This window comes from Rhagoletis zephyria, unplaced genomic scaffold (assembly GCF_001687245.7).
Source record: "Rhagoletis zephyria isolate East Lansing unplaced genomic scaffold, Rhagoletis_zephyria_1.1 Rzeph_scaffold_02414, whole genome shotgun sequence".
NCBI classification, from domain to species: domain Eukaryota; kingdom Metazoa; phylum Arthropoda; class Insecta; order Diptera; family Tephritidae; genus Rhagoletis; species Rhagoletis zephyria.
Genome location: NW_016159498.1, coordinates 42,198 through 63,762, shown reverse-complemented (window position 1 = coordinate 63,762; position 21,565 = coordinate 42,198). Strand labels below are relative to the sequence as shown.

At 33.3% G+C, this 21,565-nt stretch overlaps 1 protein-coding gene across 1 annotated transcript in view; it reads right to left on the bottom strand.

Annotated features, from left to right (window-relative positions):
• LOC108366836 (uncharacterized) overlaps positions 1 to 21,565 on the bottom strand; it is a 72,938-nt gene that overhangs the window by 12,186 nt on the left and 39,187 nt on the right. Inside the window, 4 exon segments of the mRNA XM_017621312.1 lie at positions 2,320 to 2,474; positions 2,541 to 2,705; positions 8,419 to 8,526; positions 8,620 to 8,750. Coding sequence (XP_017476801.1) covers positions 2,320 to 2,474; positions 2,541 to 2,705; positions 8,419 to 8,526; positions 8,620 to 8,750 — 559 coding nt within the window.

The following is a 21,565-nucleotide window of genomic DNA, read 5'->3' as shown; positions in this document are numbered from 1 at the left end:
ACGTTTGAAAGGCAGTTAAAAAATGCGTATAATTTTCGTCACGAAATTGATATCATAAATTTTGTGTTTCTAGTTCAGCTTTCGTCACTCGAAAATTTTACCTCAAAGAGGTGTTTTATTTGATTTAGCTTTACTTTGATTTTTGATGTTCGACCACCTGTAATTTTACTTGCACATACACATTTAACACTATTAAATTTCATTCGTACTCGAAAGTTCGTTTAGAGATAATTCGGTAATATACATTTTAGTCAACATTTTAATGTGAATGTTGTATTTAATAAGCACACTAACTAAATATGTTTTAAATTTGTAGCTTAAAATATGCAAACAGATTCTGACTCGAGCTCGTCTTCTACTGAAACTGAAACACATTTTTTTTAATTTTTTCAATTTTTACAAATTTTCTAGAAAGTTTGAGACTTCAACTCACATGTCTTTTGTTATAGAATTAACTATATTTTTATAAAAAAATTTAAATTAAGTAAGGAAAGAAAAAATTTTCAAAACCTGTCAATACATTTTACTACTATTTTCGTGAGCACAGCTGTGCATACATACGTAATACCTTTGATTTGTTTTAAAGTAATGAATATTTATATTGATAATACTATATGTATTTAAAAGTCTATTAGTTATTTTTTGCTAAATTAATGCGCTGTTATTTGGTTGTTATATTGTTAATAATAAAAAATAAGCTTAAAAATTGGCTGATTTTTATGGCTTTGTACTGATTTTTGTCCCAACTGTACTGATTATGTCACTATAATATCTGACCACCCTAAACATGGTTCTCTCAGGAATACCTATGACAAGGCCTATCTTGTCACAATCAAAGCTATAAACTCGTCTCAATGTCGCTGTGGCCATCAGGACACCTATGAACACCAAACTTTTCACTGTCGCTTTCTGTCCAATCATAGAGCCAATCTCGAGGTCCTTAAAAACCACGCAACTTTGAGGAAATCTTTAAGGATTGTGACAAAACCAGAATCACCGAATTATCGTTATTTTTTCAAAAAGCCAATGTAAAATTTTAATATATGTAGTTACTTTTTATGCAGCATTCGTGTACATATGTCATATGTACTTCTGTTTTTTATTTGTGTTTTTCGTATGTACGTTTAATTTATTGTTTTATGTTCATCTGGAAGTGGGTGAAATATTAGGGCTGTTCAGGATCTTGTGCAAATAGTCTTGGATTTGCATTTGGAAATTTTTTGCTTGTTACTACATCAACCGTTTGCATTTTATTGTTGTAATTTATACAAATGCACCGAATATGCGAATGCAAGAGCACAATACCCTGAACTGCCCCATTGATTGCGAAATTCCAGGACATACCTACATACATTTAAAAAATACAGAATTTGGCCCCTAAATGACTTTGAATCCAGAATTTAATTTTCCAGAATTTTTATTCAACATCATTTGGTTCTTACAGAATTTTAAAACACAGAACTTTGACCCAAAGTAATTTTAACTGCAAAGAATTTTTTCACATTTTTTCCAGAATATTGAACCGAATAATATTTGAAAAGCAAAATTTACTACCGCTCCCGGTGTTTTTGTATATTGTGAAATAAACTAAATTAAGAATGAGTAACTGTTTGGAAAATTTGGTACATTATTAATTATGTATGTTCGTGGAAAATTTATGTACTTCCATACCTTATTTTTTTTCTTAAGATAAAAGCCTATTTGAATAGAAAATATAATTTTTTAATTAAGAAAGTCTTTTTCCCTATAAAAATGCTACTTTTTCTCATAAAACCTTTCACATAAACACTTTTTAACACAATAATGCTATCTTTTTTAACAAAAATAATGAAATGACTTGTAAAATCATCTAGCATAAGTAACTTTTAAAATGAAACACGCATTAATAATGGATTACTCAACCTTAAAAACAAAAAATAATTCCTCGACCCAAAAAACAGTTATATACCATAACTCCCCAGAAGGATTTCATTATTTGATCGAATTTTAATCATTTTTTCCTGAAATCAGGGTCACCAACTTTAAAATATGCATAAAAAAATAAACCAGCTCTATAGGCTAAAACTCCTTTTGGATTTTTGTTATGGGAGGTGTAAGTTTTCATTTACTCTTGGTTTCATCAAATACGTAGGATCTTGTTGCACTGTGTAATTTACATACATAAAACGGCATGCACACACTACTTTTTCATGGGCGGCCCGGCATTTAATACGCGTACATATATGTTCTTATGTATTTATGCATTAATATATCAACTTGTTAGCTTGAAATACTCATACCTTATCATTATACTTTTTTATATGCTTATTTTTTACGCACCTGAAGTGTGCCGCAAATCCAGAATTGTGTTGGAGATTCCCTAACAATAAAATAACCAGTCTTAAACATATCACCTAGCGTCCACATGATGACCATTTGGATGCTCATACCATATGTAGATTTATTCTTGAAATTTCGTACAAACTGTGGAGCACCTAAATGCGTATGAAATAATGCATAGTGTTTTTAGGTATATTCAAGCATTTGCTTAAAATACTTACCTAGCATAGCTTCTGTGAAAACAGCACAAAAGCCAACAGACTCCATAAACCACTTAACAGATAACATTAGATATGTGATAGCTGCTCCGACTGCCCAAACAACGAGCATAAAGTCCAAATACGATTGAAAATCGCTCCAATTCCAAAAGTATTTGTAATCGAGATCTGTAAATGAAAAGAAAATACTTTTTTATATGCATTCAGTGTTTAAATAATTAAGCTAATCTTTGAAAATTAAGTAAAAACACATTAGGCTGCCTCACACTGCATACCACGAACATTTTGTTCTGCTTCTTAAGCAAATAATGTAGTACGTACAATAGAGTGGTAAAAAAAAAAATTTCCAAGATAAGGTTTGTTCTCTTGCCGAAAGAGTTGCTGGTACCAAACCTTACGTTTCTATGTATAAATTTAGAGCATGCTCATTATACTCATACTTTATTCTAGAAGTATTGTGTACATATGGGCGATTCCACCATCACGGGTGTGACATTTGTGCAGAAAAAATGTTATTTCTTGTTTAAATTTAAGTATAAAGTAAATATAAAGTACTCAATAATTCTACATTTTAATAAAGCTACACCTAATTGACTATTATATGAGTATTACAAAATGCGAAAAAAATTCCAGCTTACTTTTATATGAAAAAAATCTAAGTTATTTCTTCAGTCACGGGTGGGACCAAAAAAAGAACCTGGTTTTTGGGGCAGATATATTTTATGGAAACTCTGCGAATTTATTTTACTTTTCTGTGAGAACTTGATGTCTTATAATAAAACAAAGAACGACGAATACAAACAAAGCAAAAAATACAACAAAAATGATGGTTTTATTATAAAAAAATTTCGAAATTCCCCCGTCACAGGTGGGACAACGTTTGTCACGGGTGGGAAACGTACGAATTTTTATATGAAAAATAGCTTTTAGTGTGGTCCATATTAAAGATTAGTTATTAAAAAATATAAGAAGCCAAGTAGGGGTTCAATTCACTCACGTTTTATCTTAGGATAGTTCCTTTTATATACTTAGAAGAAAATGCCTAGCACCGTCAGCAAAAAAAAAAAATATTAAAAGTCAACGCGATTTCCTAGCGTCTTAAAAATTTCACTTTTACCTACCTAAATTTAATGGGCTGTAAAACTGCATACCTAAAAATTCTGATCAAAAAGTTATACATTTTTGGTTGTAATTGTTAAAGTTTGTTGAAAGTTAATAATTTATGTACGGAGTTTGAAATGTGGATTTATGTGGTTCTGGCTATGTAAGTGCTAGACATTTATAAAAAAAAAACTATAAACATTAAATAAACAAAAGAAAAAACCAAAACTGGTCAAAATGTCACTTAACTTAATGAGCTGACCATAAGGGTACATAGGTAATGGGCGAGTCCGCGCTTCCCCTTCCTCCCCTGCGCCAACCTCAACAAAAAAATAAAGCTTATCAGCCCTCTAAACCTACCTCTGACAACCGTCCCATCCGTGGCTGTAGTATGCCGAAACGATTCCAACACTATGAGTAGGCGCTTAATGTGCGGAGTGATTAAGTATCATTTGTAATAGCGGAAACTACAAACATATAGACACGACTTTTTTTTTAAGTTTATTGAGTGACAAAGTAGCAGTGCCACATATTTTTTATCAGCTGTTGTACGATTTTTATAGAATCGGAAAAGTGGCTTGACCTTAAATGCGTGGATAAGTATTTAGCTGTTAAAAGCTATTGGCGTCATAATTTGAACACAACCTGTTCTATAGTACAACACGTTCCAAATATTGGTATTTGTATGAGAATTTACGATAACCTGATAATTGTCACAAATTGTTAGGTTTTGGCATTCGCGTAATCGAAAAAACTTGCAAAGTTGTGGGAAATTGAGACAGCAAAGTGACAGTTTACTTTAAGGGGAAGTTGCAAATTCTTGCGGAGAAAATTTTTACTAGCATTCATTTGTCAGCACGAAAAACCTCTGATATACTTTTTTGAATATTCTCTCATTTCAGAGAAAATCGTTACTCTCTTGCAAGTTGATGCTGGATACTTTTCACTGCAGATATATTCCAACAGACTAGTTTCTAAATCATATCTTGGCCCATAGTACAAACAAGAAATGTTATTTTTGAAATGAAATTTTAAACATAATTGATAAAAATAAAAATTTGCTTGAATAAATTTTGTTTGTTTACTAAATTAAGTAAATTATTTAATTGTTTGTGTTTTTCTGATATGAATAAAATGCAAACACGATTAAACAATGAAATTAGAACAATCAAATAACGATAGTCTGATATTTTGCAATAATTACCACAAATTCCTGATAATTTGGCGTTCGATAACCCGAACAATTTTTCAAGGGGGAAATTTACAGACGAAATTGGCATTTAATTTAGAGTGGAATTCGATAATTTCTACTGGAATCTAACTCCAATTTGCTGGCATGAAAAAGAAGTTACACAAATGTTTGGAAAACGGGAAAACATTAGGCTTGATCACGTACTTCTTGGACTAAATCTAGTAAAACTATCAAAAAACCAAAATGTGTTTAAAGCGAGTACGGGATCGCTTAAAAAAAAATGTCCCAAAATCTTGGGGACAAAAATAGTGAGTTTTGATTGGATACGGGATCAAGCATATTTACACCTGCCTGGTTATCCGGTTATCCCGGTTAAAATTACAATTACCTAGTGTATTTGATTGTCTTTAAGACAGTAGAAAATAATCAAATAACCAGATGACCAGGCAGGTGTGAACACCCACATTTTTACGATTCTTTGGCAAAATACTTTAGACAAACACCAAAAATTTACTCATCAATATAAATCAATTCTCGCTCAATACTTCCTGTATAAATGATGGTAAGTTAGTTTTGACGGGTCTATTCTGCACGTTACCGAAGATTTTGTAACCGGAAAATTTTATTACCAAAAAATGTTACCAGTTTTTGTCACCACGATTCTAGATATGTTGGTAATGCAGTTAAAATATTCAGCGATTCCGCTATGAGGAATTGTGAAAATTCTGGCATTGCAAATGAGATGGTAACGAAATTTACCGGTTACAAGAGCAAGCAGAATGTGAAAAGGGGTTACAAATTTACCGCTTGCAAAATTTTTATTACCAGCGCAGAATAGGCCTGCTATGGTATCTGTTAAATGCGTCCTGCGTGGGTAAATGCCCACTCAACACGCCACATAATATACTTACGTAGACACGTAGAAGTCTGTTGATTTTTGATTTATACTTTAAAATGCATTCGAAAGAGTAGTGTGAGTGGTAGAAATAAAAGCAGAAGTAATCGTTGTTGGGAAGATATCTCTGCGGTACATGAAGTATAACTACGGTGACCAGATTTCTGTGGACAAAAATCGGGACATTTCTAAAGCATCGATTGCGAACATACAATTTGGTTTTTAGAACAAAAAGACATAGCATCTTTCAATACAGTTCTATTTAAAACAAATCTTAAGAGAAGTAAACAAGTTCAAGTTCGGACGGAGCCGAACATTGAATACCCGACGCAAGTATTCAATATAGTTTTTTCACCTCTCCGAAAACTACCCATACGTGGAAAGCAGGGCTGAGTTTACCCCTACTTCAAACATCTTCGATAGAACGTTCAGTTCGTTTGGTATGTTGCACAACGGCCAATAACTGTGCCAAGCTTGGGAGAAATAGGTGGAGCGGTTACCAAGATATACACATGTAATCATAAGTAGGCGTGGGCCGCCCATTTTCCAAAAATGTTTAATAGTATAATTTTTCGTTTAAACTTCCATTTTATGGGAGGTAGGCGTGGTTATTGTGCGATTTTACCCATTTTCAATGCCATCCATCCTACGCTGAAAACAAGTATACGTACCAAGTTTCGTTAAGATATCTCAATTTTTACAAGAGTTATCGTGTGCACAGACGGACAGACGGACGGACGGACCGCTTAATCGATTTCTTTTTTCTTTGTGATCATTTATGTATATATTTGACTATATCTATCTATCTATAAAATGAAGCAAGAATGATAGACTGCAATATAGCAAGTGTATCAGTTTGATAAAATAAAACATAACCAAATATCATAGAAAATAAAAATGTTAGATACGTTTATTTCTCCCTTATATTCTATGTTCCTTGCGATAGCAAAAATGCTGCCACGCTTGTCAGAAAAATGGTGTTTGGGCTAGAGTACAGGGAGACTCTTAAATTAAATTAAATACTAAAATAGCGATTTAATCGGAACAAATATAAAAATCGTGACACTTATACGAGCCGACTTTTAAGAAAAATTTTCAGCGGGACAATCTTCTAAAAATCAGTACTGTCCCTCCAAAATCGGTACGAATGGTCACAGTAAGTATAACTCAAGAATGTTTTATAAGCATGAGCCTTTAGTGTTGCGAAGGCAGGGGAGGTAAAAAGGAAATTCTAGGATGATTTCTTTTCCGACTCCTGAAGAAACAGGGTATTTCACTGCTCCAATAGCGGTAGATTTACACGGTTCAGGTTTTGTTGGCAGCGAGAAGAAGCTGAAGCGATTACCCTACGCTCATCGTCTGTACAGGACATGCGACTGAATCGCGATGATTCTTGACAGCCTTCCACGTTTTTTTCGGGAGTTCTTCCATGGCTCCATTTTGGCGTTATAGGTACTCAGTCTAAGCTTATAGGACTTATTAACTAACCTAACTTTTGTCGAATTTTGTAAAATTTGTGTGAGAAAAGGAAAATTTCTAAATATTTAATTAACTCGCACCTAGCCCGATTTGCGAAACAGTCATTATTTATGTATTAACAATACAAATTCGGTTTTGTTCATCACAAACATTCGATCAAAGTTTAGGTTTGAGATAGGCACAACCTACTTCATAAATCGTTAATACTACGAATTTTCGATTAATATCTACAGTTTTTTTTTTAATTACACTGTGCGACAATCCAAAAAATCTGGGGAGTTATGCTAATTTTCTGGTAGGTCTTGTCAAGTAAAGCAAGAATCGAAATATGAAATTTGCCAAACACCCCAAAAATATTGGCTTACTATTAAGAACCCGGTTTTCTGCACCTATAAGCCTGTAATTTAATTGATTATCAACCGAGTTTCAGTTCTTACTCGTTTAAAAAATAAGAAACCTAAGCCTTCTGACAAACACACATAACAAATTAGAAAACATAAGAGATCTATGTGTTGTGCACAGCAAACACAAGTTTTGTGAAATTTTTTCGTGTTTTTTCAACTACTTTATAAAGGACCATACTTGTAGTTCTTAAATATATAGTTCTTAAATATATGAAGAAGTATATATAGCAAACAGTTTTGAAAACAAGTAATTTTTAGCAAAAAAAAACCGACTTAAAAAAATATATATATATATCTATATATTTCATGATCCAATGATCGGATCTAAACCAAATTAGTATGGGACCACCTCTGAGATACTACCTTTCCGTTGCAAAAAGAAAGAAAGAAGAAAGAAAGATATGCGGTAACATAAATAAAAAAAAAAAAAAAAAAAAATATTCCGACGAACTGATAACCTCCTCCTTTTTTGGAAGTCGGTTAAAAATAAAAAATAAAAAAGTGTAACAAGATTTCTTAAGTTTTCTAAATTGTTATAATAAATTAAATTTTTATAATGTATATTATACATCACTGAAAAGGTCTAAGTTTCTACTTTCCATGACCGGTAAGAAACTGCTGGATAATCAACTAAGTTATAGGCTTATAAGTGCGCAAAAGTACTGAAAACCGGCTTTTAACGATAAGCCAAGTTTTTGTGGTTGCTTGGCAAATTTCATATTTCGATTCTTGCTACAGCCACTTCCCAGGTATTCCTATTTCATTTGTTTTTGTAGCACAGCTTTAACAGCTTTGAAGTCTTGCCCTTACCGTTCAAATAGTGCCTGGAGCGTGCACGTTTCAAAGCGCCAACATCTGTGGAAACTGAACCAGCAGTATCCGTGTCGATCGTTACTTTTGGTAGACGTAGATCATCAGCTGAAAAAAAAACATTGATATTGTAACACAAAAATTGATATTATAAGGGCTCCAATGGAATGGATTTGGCACAAAGGACTAGCCGTTACTCACCCGAAAATGTGTGCTCTCTATTTGACGCATTCATACGTTTCACTTTAACGCATAAATGTATCATAAGAAACATGGTAATGTTCATCACAACGCTTTGAACAAGAAGCGGAAGCTCATATTGCTTGGAAAACCTGAAACAAAAGAAAAGCGAAAGGCATTAGAAAACTAACTTCGTGATTTAATATGTATAATATATTTAAGCATGTACATATGTACATATGTTTAAAAATATATATAAGTAGTTCTAATATCATTGTTTTAAGATTGTATTTTTTGCCTACTTTGAGGCGATATAACACAGCCAGTACAACCACGTGTAAGACTTTTGAAAGGCACTTAATTTAAATGCTTTGCGCTTATGCCAGTAAAAACTTAAATAGCATAAGTTTGAGAACATTTGTTTTTGTACGCAGCCTTAAGTAACAAACAAACATATGTGACAGCAATAAGTAAATTGAGGCGCTGGCAAAACTTTTCAATTTATTTTTGCCATATTCTTAACATTTTCGTGGCAGTTTGCCGTTAACTTGCTCTAACACTCAGTACATACATATGTATATACAGTTGCGGTCAATAAGATAGCAAAATTCAAAATGATATTGTTTGAACTTATGTTTATTTATTTATTTTTAATAATTTTCATTTAAAGTTTCAAAGGAAAACTTAAAAAATTTCATCAAAATTTCAAATTTTTATTCGAGTTTTTAGAAAATTTTCCAGTATGCAGTTTTTCAGCTCATTCGATTTTAGTACAAAACTACCGTCGATATTTTAGAATTTTTTTGTCGAGGGCGTTACGCATTTCCTTCCATATAACGCATGAGCAATATCTAATTTTATATGGAGAGAAATGCTCAAAACCGTCGACAAAACAAATCTCAAAAATCAACGGTAACTTTTGGTCTAAGAATTCTGAAAGAAAAGTTTGAAATTTTGATGATTTTTTTTTTAATTAATTTTTGTTAACTTTGTGCAACCTTTAAAAGTTTTCTCATGTGGTTTCTGTTTTACATCGAACTATATTTTAAATGAAAGTTGTTAAAAATGAATAAATAAACATAAGTTGCAAATAACATCATTTTGAATTCTGTTATCTTATTGACCGCAGCTGTATATTCTTGATTTGCTGCTGGAGTGAAAGCAGAGAAAGAGAAAGTGTATCTGTGCTTTTATTTTAGTTAAGCAGAAAAGTCTGAATTTGTTAGTAGTCGAAAATGTGTATATACATGTATATAAATATATATATACATATGTACATGGGTATGTACTTATCTAGGTAATGGGTAACGTAGGGCAATAACTAAAGTAACACACGGGTGAAAAATTGTGCAATCAAAGGACTTACTAAAGACGCCCACCAATCTGAGATTATTTGACTATACTTCAATATTCGAAGGAAATTGGATCATTGTACAAGCAGCCAAAGAATCTACAACCACTTCTTGCTTTTAGTTTAAGAGTCAATGCAGGTTAGAGCTTTCTAATGAAATTGCCGCTTAGTCAATTGGCTAATATACAGAAGAAAGTATTATAAGTATTTTCCTTTTAACAGCATTGCACATTGCTGAAGCCATTTTATGGAATTAACGACTATTTACGCCCACTTTTGCTGACGCGGTACTTAACATTAGTACGTGTCATAAATTGACTAGAATTGCAAAACACTTACGTACATAACTAGATATATATATATATAAAGTGGCGCTCACGTAAATAGCACACAATTATTTTTTACAATATTCCCAATGTTTTGCGTGATAAATTTTTTCACGATAATTTTCTAAAAAAGTATAGTATTTTTAATTTTTCTTCCATACAAAGTATGTTCAACAATTGTGGAAAAAAATGCGTAATACAGTCAGCAAAAAAAAATTATCAAAAATCATCACGTTTTTTCAGAAACTTCAAACTTGCTCTTTATTATATGTACAAGAATTTAATGGGCTATAAAGGCTCGAACACATGAAAATTAAGATGCCATTATGCAAAATTTTTACAATATTTGCAAAGTTTGAAATATGAATTTATATGGCTTTTGTTAAATAATGAGCTATACTTTTATAAAAAGATAATAAGTATTAATAAACATGAGGAAAGATAGCCAACATTTTTTAAAATGTCGAGTCCTTATTTATTTTTCCATCACTGTATGTCCACTCATTCATTTCGTAAAAAATAACCTATTTCACATCCTAGAATTTTTATTGAAGAAATGTGTCTAAAACTTAAAAAAAAAAAAAAATAAGTAAAAAAGTATAAGTTCGGGCGAAACCGAATTTTATATACCCGGTGGAGGTATCAACAATTGTCGTTCCAACTTTCTTTAAACCACCTAAGTCTATAGAAGTCTTATTTATTGTTAAGAGATTGTTGTGAGTATTAACTTGGAGTAAATTAACGACCTCTGTTATTGAAATGTAGGAGTTTTCGTATATCCGAAAATTACCTTTATACGGGAAACCGGTGCAATATCAGGCCGATTTGAATAATTTTCAACGAATTGCTTTTTCGTACCAAGGTTATTAAATGCACCAAGTTTGGTAAAAACTTATAATAGCCTAATTTTTTGCTCACTGGTCATTGCAATAATCGATTTTCAGTCAATTAGCTTCAGTAGTTACTGATATATCGCAGTTTTCGTTTTTCTATATATTGCTGTTATATGGGAGGTGGGCGCGGCTATTGCCTGATTTCACTGATTTTCAGCAAATTTCTTAGCTGGATCCCAAGCAAGGCTCGTACCGAGTTTGGTAAGGAATGGTTAAAAGGCTACTAAGATACAGTATGTCATCATAGGTGGGCGGGGTTACGCGCCTTTTCCAAAAATTTCATAATAATATTATTTTGTACCCAAATTCTACTTCACATACCAATTTTCAACAATCAGATCAGATATTTACTAAAAGGTCATAGTTTTTGCATTTTTCGAAAATACCGTTTTATGAAAAGGGGGGCGTGGTTACAGTCCGATTTCGCCCATTTTCAATAGTAACCTACCTTGGATAAAGGGCAACCTATGTACCAGATTTCGTTGAGATATCTCAAATTTTGCTCGATTTATCGTGTACGCGGACAGACAGACATGGCTTAATCGATTTCTCTTTTCATTCTGATCATTTATGTATACATTTGTTTATATCTATCTCGATTCGTTTAGGCGGTTACAAACAACCGTTATGCGAACAAAGTTTTAATACCCTGTGCACAAACAAGTGCGCTCGCGTATAACAAATAAAAATAGAATAAAATACGATTTTTGGTATTTTCAAGGGGTCCAAAGTCAAATTACATATTTTGGCGGAAAGTATTACTTAAATCGAACAAATTTTATATTTTGTTTGAGAAGGAATCGATTTTACATTGTGCGAAGCGTGGGGCACTCTAATGTAAAATGTGTAAACTATTCGTGAAAAACCAGCGCTAGAGGGTGGTGGTAAATAATATCACGTTCACATTGCTTACCGTCTTTCTACGCAATTCTAATAGCACTGACGTTACTACATTTTCATATCCTATGAACATACACATGAAGCACTAAGAGCCAGAGTAGCCTATCGGATATTTAAAAAAAAATTTAGGTACAGCTTAAAATGCATTACTACACAGAATCGAAACGGTAATCGCACGAGGCAAGCTCTTTCAGTTTTCTTCCATTATAATAGGTAGCATCAAGTATGTAGGTGCAATGAACTTTCAGAAAAATACCGTATTTATTATTTATAGATCATTCATTCTCATATTACTAAAAAAAAAATTTGTAGATAGGCTTCTCTGGCTCGCATGGCCTCATATGTTCGTAAGTATGTACATTAGGGCGTCCAAAATAAGTAAAGTCGGCATTTTAATGCCCTTACCCCTAGGATTGTTCTATATTAGAAAAAATTAACCCCTGTTTTTTATTTTAACATCAAAAATTTTTTAGAAATGGTATAGAATCCTTGAATCACTATATTTCTCGATCGGAAAACTTTGTATCTCTTCAGAAGACTTCCAATAATAATACCCAATTGTGCATTTGACCATTTTTTCTTATTCATCTTTTTTTTAAGTCCCCCAATACCCCAATAAATTTAATGATGGACCCGTAAAATAAACAATTGGAAATTTCCTGAAGAGAAACAAAGTTTTCCGCTCCAAAAATATTGAGTTTCAAGAATTCTATACCATTTCTACGAAACACTGTTTTTCCCCATAAAAAATAGATCGAAAAATTTTGAGTGCTTTGTGCGATCTCTAAATATTTTTTGATTTCAAAACAAACAAGTAAGAAAGTCTAAGTTCGGGCGGAGCCGAAAATTAAATACCCGGCGCAAGTATTAAATATATGTTTTTTACCTTTCCGAAAGCTTCCGCTACCGGGGTGTATCATTTTTGAGTATATTAGCGTCCTTAAATTTCGAATTATTGAAGTTTCAAGCATTTCTGAAATTTACTGTTATATGAAAAGCGGCCGTAATTTTAGTTCGATTTCAATAATTTTCAACATTTTGCTTCTATGTGGCAAGCACAATAACCACACCGAGTTTGGTACAAATTGGTAGAACGGTTACCGAGATACATATATGTGATCATAAGTGGGCGGTGTCACGCCCATTTTTCAAAATTTTATCCTTAACGTATTTCTTGGTAAAGAATNATGTGGGCGTGGTTATTGTCCGATTTTAAAAAGTTTCGGCCATTTCGTATGTTATAGCAAGGTTGACAACTGTGCCAAGTTTGTAAGAAATTGGTGCAGCGGTTACCAAGATATACACATGTAACCACAAGTGGGCGTGGCTACGCCCATTTTCCAAAAATTTATAATATTATTATTTTTCGTCTAAAGTTTATTGTAAATATCAATTTTGAGTGAATAATCTTAAGTAGTTTCTAAAATATCGCAGTTTTCGTATTTCTGAAAATTACCGTTATATGGGAGGTGGGCGTGGTTATTGTCCGATTTTGCCCATTTTCAATACCATCCGTCCTACGCCAGAAAGAAGTGCACGTACCAATTTTCGTTAAGATATCTCAATTTTTACTCCAGTTATCGTGTGCACAGACGGACGGACGGACGGACGGACAGACAGTCACCGCTTAATCGATTTCTCTTTTCATTCTGATCATTTATGTATACATTTGTCTATATCTATCTCGATTCGTTTTGCCTGTTACAAACAACCGTTATGTGAACAAAGTTATAATACCCTTGTGCACAAGTGCGCTCGGGTATAAAAACAGGGGCTTATTTTTTCTTATATAGAACCTAATCCTAGGGGGTGAGAGCATTAAAATTCGGACTTTATTTTTCACTTGCATTTTTGGACCACCCTAATGTACATATACACATACACATGTACATTTATATACTTTTATTTATACTACCGCCTTATCTCGATTGTCCGCCCGCATTATTTTTACAATTCTTTCGAAGATAGAATGCGGTTTGATATGGAGCAAACAATACTGTTTGTTGGTTTTTGTGCTCTATTTTATTACACACGTACTTGGATGGAATGACTCCATGAAATGTGTAAAAATGTGAACAATCTTCGTGATTGCGTTAATGATTGCGATGGCATTGCTACAGCTGCCATCAATGGTGATAGCTGACAACAACATCCTGTGCAAATGAAATTTGTGATAACAGAAAAGTAGCAGAGAAATACATTCACGATTTGTTAACAGCTTTGATTACGTCAATTGTTGGTGGAATCGTTGAAGGTCACGTACTGTAAATTTTATTTTTATTTTTATTTTTTTGAAGGTCTTCGTTTGTTTACAGTCCGAGCACGCCCACAAATATTTTTTAACAACATTGTCAAAAAAAATTTAATGCCTCAAAGTATCAAAATGGCTATTACAAATTTATTGGCGCATTATTTTTTTATTCAGAGTTTTGTAAATAAATGCACGTAAATAAACTGAAGTGCTTACAAGGGAAATGGCGTTTATTATAAAGTTACTTACCATACAACAGGTACAAATGAAATACTTACGAATTGCTTAAGCAACCTTTATTGTGTTTTAATGCTGATAAATTTTTCATTTGTCTGACCGTATGTATTTATTTATTATCTACTTTACTTGTTATAGAACGTATAGTGCAAAGTCAACAATTCGACTTAAAGAAAAATATTATATTGCTGTCACTCAGTTCGATTCACTGTCAATTAATTTTTAAGTAAGTATGTATGTACATATGTACATAGCATTCAACTGACTGTATACTATTTACTATCTTTATGTGAAAATAATATTTTAATCACGTAATGTGGAACGATTTTCCGTCATCCCTTGTTAAATTTGGTTTGGAGACAAACAGGTTTCTGCGTTGTGCCATCTTCAGTGTAATTTTACATTACAACGCTTTTATCGGGCGGAGCCGAAAATTATCCAGAAACTTTCAATGTTGTGGATCCAGAAACTTTCAATGTTGTGTGTCCGACACCAAAGCAAAGCTTTGAAAAGTTCCTATAAAAAAGCATAGTGCATAGGGCGACAGCTGTAGTGAATAGGGCGAGGTAGATGACATCTAGATGTCGCCCTATGTACTACGTTTGCTACAGCGGAAATAGACGACACGCCATTTCTTTAAATAAAATTAATTGGTGCTCGTTTGTATGTACATACATATGTAAATGCATGTGTGTGCACCTTTCTATTAATATCGTTGAATTATTTTAATATCTATTGCAAAATTTTATTCAGACAGGACTAAAAAGTAGAAAATAAATAATATAAAAAAACCTTTTTAATATACAACGCTTTTATAAATGGACTAAAAAGTAGAAAATAATATTTCTCAGTCCCATAGAATTTGTTTTGATAACTTTTTTTTGTATGTTTGAAACATTTTCGGGTGAGCATATTTGCAACGTTACCTTCCCGTTTACGTCTAAAAATTATTGATACAACTTGCTTTGTATGCATAAATATATTTTCATACGAATTTTGACAGATGTTTTACTACGAGTTTACTAACCTACACGTTTTATAAGTTTACGAGGCTATTTAAGCAGTTACAGCCTAAGCAATATAATGAAAAGTAAAACTTTAAAACACCCAAGAAAATCTGAAAACACTTCGTATTTAAGAATGAACCAATTTTAGGATGTCAAAGAAAATATTTAGTCCCAAAAATTCAATTCCGGTATGTATCCGTGCATGCACTCACCTAGGTCGAGTTGTTATAATATCTTTCCAAATTTAAGCAATTTTTGCAAAAATATGTATTTTAAAAAAGACAAAGAGTGGCCAATAAACGAGCATACGTCTCATTTGCGCCTATCTATTAAAATAGTAATGGTTTAGCGCCCACAAATAACTGGCACCTAGTAGCTTTCTATTTATGTAAAATAGTGGCGCGACCATTAAAATTGTCAGCTGTTTGCAATTTATGCCGCGCAACAAACATAGAAAAAGCCTAGTTTATAATCAAAACATGCAGTAAAGGCCAGAACAAAAGACAAAGCGCAATGATACTCAAGCTGATGTCACATAAAACTTTTGCTTCGCTTTACGTGACAGATTCGCTTTGACAGATAAGATGAATTGTATGAAAATGCACAAAGCATGCCACATAAATCGTTGAAGCGGCAGCGCGAAGCGAAAAGATGGTCAACTCCCATCTTTTTGCGCGCTTTGACAATCAGCCGGTTTAATATTTATTTTGTTTCGTCCAAATTCGGGTTTTCATGCAGAAACATAAAACTTAATTACATTGCTGATAATTTTAAATCAAAATAATTAAAATCCACAGCAACTTTGATGAGTAAAAAAGCGGTACAACATTGTTTTCTTGGCGTTCATTGTGGCATACCTTTTGCGTCTGGCGCTTTGCTGGCAAAGTTATAAATGTCACGCAAAGCTACAAAGTTTTATCTGGCATCAGCTTCATACTACTATAAATGTGTGTGTGTGTGTGTGTACGTCGCACCGTTTTATAGGCCGATGCAGCAAACCCAACACTTTTATGTAAAATGCATCAGTGACCAGCAAGCAAACCAAAGTAAACCAAGTAAACTAGGTCAAAATGTCAGTTGCCGCTTACGAGTGCACCGCTTGCACCCTTTGGTGAAAGAGCGCGCCAAATTGAACACACAAAAACAACAGCAAGGGAAGGAATTGGAGTTAGTTAGCGCAAGGGTTTGTACTGAAAGCTTTGAAGTGAATTTCATCCATGTGAAGTGAAGTGAAATGCGTCCATGCATACACATACATACGGTGACCATCCGTCCTTTATTTTAAAGGACAGTCCTTTATTTTAACCCCCTGTCCTTTATAATTTTTTTCAAAATAAAGGACGCCTTTTGTCCTTTATTTCTTAAACTGTCCTTTAAATCAGCTCTGCATTTTTCAGAGGTAAATTTTTAAACATAGAATATGAAAAATAAAAATGTCCCTTTTAAATGTAAAGAAAACCTTCGCCAGTTTGTTTCGCACCCAACTTAAGGATTTCTATTTAATCAGTAATCTTTGTACAATCTATTAAGCGCAGGGACAGTTGTGTCCAGGATCGTGTTGCACGCTGAGTTTCCAGTTCCACTGAAAGTGAACAATAAACCTCCTGTAGCACAGTGGTTCCTGGAGCCTTCATTTGTCACTTAATTTGATTAACTTTTTTATGAAAGCTTACAATATTTGCAAGAGATCAGTGGGCCTAATTTGTGAATTTTTATTTGATTATAATAGATTTTTTGGTGCAAAATGCAAAAAAGTGGCAATTTAAAAAAAATTATTCTCCTGTTCCAGTTATTAAACGTTACATAACCAAAACTAGCTGAAAACAATTGTATGGTTCTTTTAAATCGAAAAAACTACACAAAAAAAGAAAAGTTAATAAATGTTACATAACAAAAATTAGTTGAAAACAATTGTATGGTTCTTTTAAAACGAAAAAATTACACAAAAAAGAATGTTTGAAATGTTATAAAAATTGTTCACCAGTCTAAATATATATTTTTTTTGGTTTTTAGTAAGAATTGGTTGAAAAATCAAGGCTCCGAAGAGTTATGAATATTAAATTCCAATTTTGTACCTCTGTGTGCTGGCTTTGGCGTGCAGTATGAATTATGGTAAACGCGTTTTGGCAGCAAAGGATGGCGAAGTCCTTGCAAAGGATTTGTCTTCATTTTTCGAAATCGGTTAATTAACTGGTAAATATTTGAGTTAAATTACGATATGGGAAAGTACTTTTATCATACAAGCTGTATGTATGTATTCCCAAATCATTTTGAAAAAAATGTCCTTTATTTTACGTTGGTTAATATGGTCACCGTACACATACAGCTCAATTTGAGACTCAAAATATGTACATACATACACGCTGAACGAGGGAATACTGAGTAATGTTAATGGATTCTACATTCTTGTCTAATTGTAGCACGGAAACTTGGTAATTTGCTACCAGTAAAAACATAAGGGAATATCAAAGACCTTTACACATGAATATTTGCATATGTATGTACATCAGTACCTCTGTGAGTTTTGTTACATTTACGTACGTACATTGCAGCTCCAAGTGGCAACGTATACAAAAAAATTCACCTAACTTTTTCACTCCCTGCAGGGAAACCGCGGACTACTGAATCAAATTTCTAGTTCCGTACTAGGTCTTTGTCGCCAAAAAGGAACTAGTCTGATAGGAACTAGATCCCACCAGTTCAAAATCGGCGCAAAGTGGTACTTTTAAGAAACTAATTTTTTCAGTTTTTTTCACTAGAAATCTATATCTAAAGTGACGAATTTAGAAATGGTTCGGAACTATAGAAAAAGGGATGCAGAACGAACTAGATCCTATTTGTCGAATTTAGAATTATTTCGGAACTATCGAATAAGCGATGCAGCGGGGGGCTCGTTTACTTTACATAGATATGTATTCGGCGGCTTTTTCGTTCAAATACGCTTTCATTCTGTGCTTCGCAGATGCTATTTCATAGTTTGGTAATACAAAACAAAGCTTTGTGTTAACATATTAACATCTTGGGGCCGTCTGGAATCTAACCAATAACAGCGAGCACCTCTGCAAAGTCAGCTACAGCCAAAGGTATGTAAACGTACATTTCTTACAATCATTCAAACAAATTTAATTTCAAATTTGAAAAATGTTTCTTTGAAAATAATGTAAAATCGCACACGGAAGAACTGAAAAGATTGAAAAATCATAATACCTTTTTCTTTCGTCTGTCGATTTTAGAACTGGTTCGGAACTATAGAATTTAGGGCCAGTTCGGAACTATCGAAAAAGGGATGCAGCGGGGGGCAATTGACACTTCCTAGGACATCGCCATGTTAAATTCGCCAGTTGCTTGCATGCAAAAGAGATTTATCGCGAACCAGTACTGGGTCTAAATGTCCTAGAAGCGCCCCAGTTCAGAACTAGAGATTTTCCCCAAAGGGCTTTTACTGCTTTGCCGAAGGTTGTCATCACAATTCTAGCAGCATGAGTACGGTGTGGAAGCGTGAAAAGCTACATTTCCGTTCGTAAAATAAATAAAATATCTAAGAACGTATTGTACGGATGCAAACCATAGCTATTGATGCAAGCCATAAGGGCAGCGCAGTTCAATGAAAATCGATAGCAGAAAATAAATGTAAAAACAGGTTTATGTTTACAGGGACTAATTCATCCATATATGCGTATACACATATATATTTAGTATGTGTACTTAGATAATGTATACGTATCCATCTTTATATAAACATACATACATACGTATGTACATATGAAAGGTTATATATTAATGCGCGTCAAGAATAAATGTTATGGAAAGAAAAAACTTATAGGATCCGATGCTACCCAGCAAAAAATCGGTAATCGCTTTTAGTGGTAACGTGTTCTAGAAGGCATAGTGTTATAATGCCTTCGAATTTTTCCGCTTCTTTTAGGCATTGCCGGTAATGCAAAGTAGAATGTCCAACAATATTTTATTTATTTCGCTTCTTTGTTTGATTTCGGGGAATGCAAAGTAGAATGTCCTATAATATTTCTTTTTTAATTCGTTTCTTTGCTTCATCTCCGGAAATGCAAAGTAGAATGTCCTACAATATTTTATTTGTCTCGCTTCTTTGCTTCATTTCAGGGAATGCAAAGTAGAATGTCCTACAATATTTTATTTGTTTTTATTTAAATAAAAATCATGTTTTGCTTTGTTCAATTTGCAGCGAAGTTGAAGTCAGTCAATGAAGTGAAGTACAAGAGTGAGGAAGTACAATTTTAAGCTTAATTAAATATGCATGAATGTACATACCGATTTGTAAGAAAATCTAAATACCTAAATAAATACATATGTATGTATAAAAGCTGATTTATAAAAATTTTAATTAATTTTAATCTTTTAAGACATTTTCTGATTTCAATTTAATATAAATAAGTATGTACTTATCTAGGCATTCTACATTAGTTTCTCTGTAAGGCATTCTTTGTTCGCTTCTCTGGATTCTGTTTATCCATGCGTTCTCCCTTCGTTTGAAGGTAATGCTGCGGGTAAGGGCTTACCTCCAATGACATGCCCATGTTAAAATAAGGCCTTCTTGAAGCGAAAGGGTAAGCGATTCCCATCGCCTAGCTCGTTTCCACTTTCGTTTCTGTGGTAATCGTGTTTTTTGCTGGGTATGAACTGTTGCGGCCATAGATATATATTTACATACATACCTTAATGAGGAAAGACCCTAACTCATTTTCTTTCTAAATTCAACTTTGTACAAAAATCGGTAGATTACTCATCAACAGCACAAAATAAAATGCATTTATGGTACCAGGCAATGAGTGTTTTTTTTTATAAAAATTGGGTGTGGTAATACACCCCGCGCATCACTTGAATAGGCACAATAGTTTTCTTCATGCACGAAGAAAATACCTTATATACTTTTTTATGCGTTTTTCTTTTATCAAAACCATTCGATTAGGCACGGTGACTTTGGAACAAAGAAAGCATAAGATTAAACCAATAAAAGCATACTGTTCATACAAATAAGTTTGACTATTGAATACTATTAGTAACAGGTAATACCTTTGTAAAGCCAATTTATGGAAAAAACTGTTCCTTTTTTGTTTAATTTTATCCAGTATTACGACGAAGCTGACCTCGCAACCGTCCAACTGCCATTTACGTCTAGCTTTTCTGTTTTGGTTCAATTTATTTGTTTTTACATACGATTTACAATGCTTTTAATTTAATTTCCTTTAAATTGGAGCTCTTGTTAAAAATCTACTATCCGGCTATTCGGTTAGCAACTATTTTGTCGGTTGATAGTCGAATAGCACTTATTCGATTAACCGCTCGAATTCGACTAACCATTTACTATCGACTAACCGCTCACTTTTGACTAACCGCTCACCATCGAGTAGTCTGAAAATCCAAGCGCGGTTGGGTCGGGGAATAAGCAATATGTGGTATTCAAAAATATAAGAAAATATATGTTTATTGAAAGAAACAACTAGCCGAAAAATCGAAAATGAATGGCTAGTTGGCTAGTTGTTTGTGAGCGGTTATTTAAATGAAAAAGTCGAAAGGAAACATAAGTGAATTCGGCTACTTTTTAAAACACCGACTAGACGATCAACAAGAGCTCTACTTCAAAGTCTTGGATCCCCAAAGATCTCAATCTTCGCGCTCAGTGCAGTGCGCCTGCTTACTTTATTTTTCTTTGTTATAATACTATTTTATACAAACAAACTACATTGGAAAATAACCGAACGCCGCTGCACCGCGCTAACCGAACATGGCTGTTTGATAGCCATTTCAGTCCTCTTTCGTTTGTTATCTAATCATCATCTATATATAAATAGGCAATCATCTTTCCTTTACACCCCTTTTACGGCTAAACTATACTTCTAAGGTATAAACAATTATATATCATTAGAAAGGTATTTTGATGCTGATGTGCAGGCAATTTTTAAAATTTCAAATCAGTTTAAAATAGAGCGAAAAAATCAATTCAAAAGTCACACCAATACCAATGC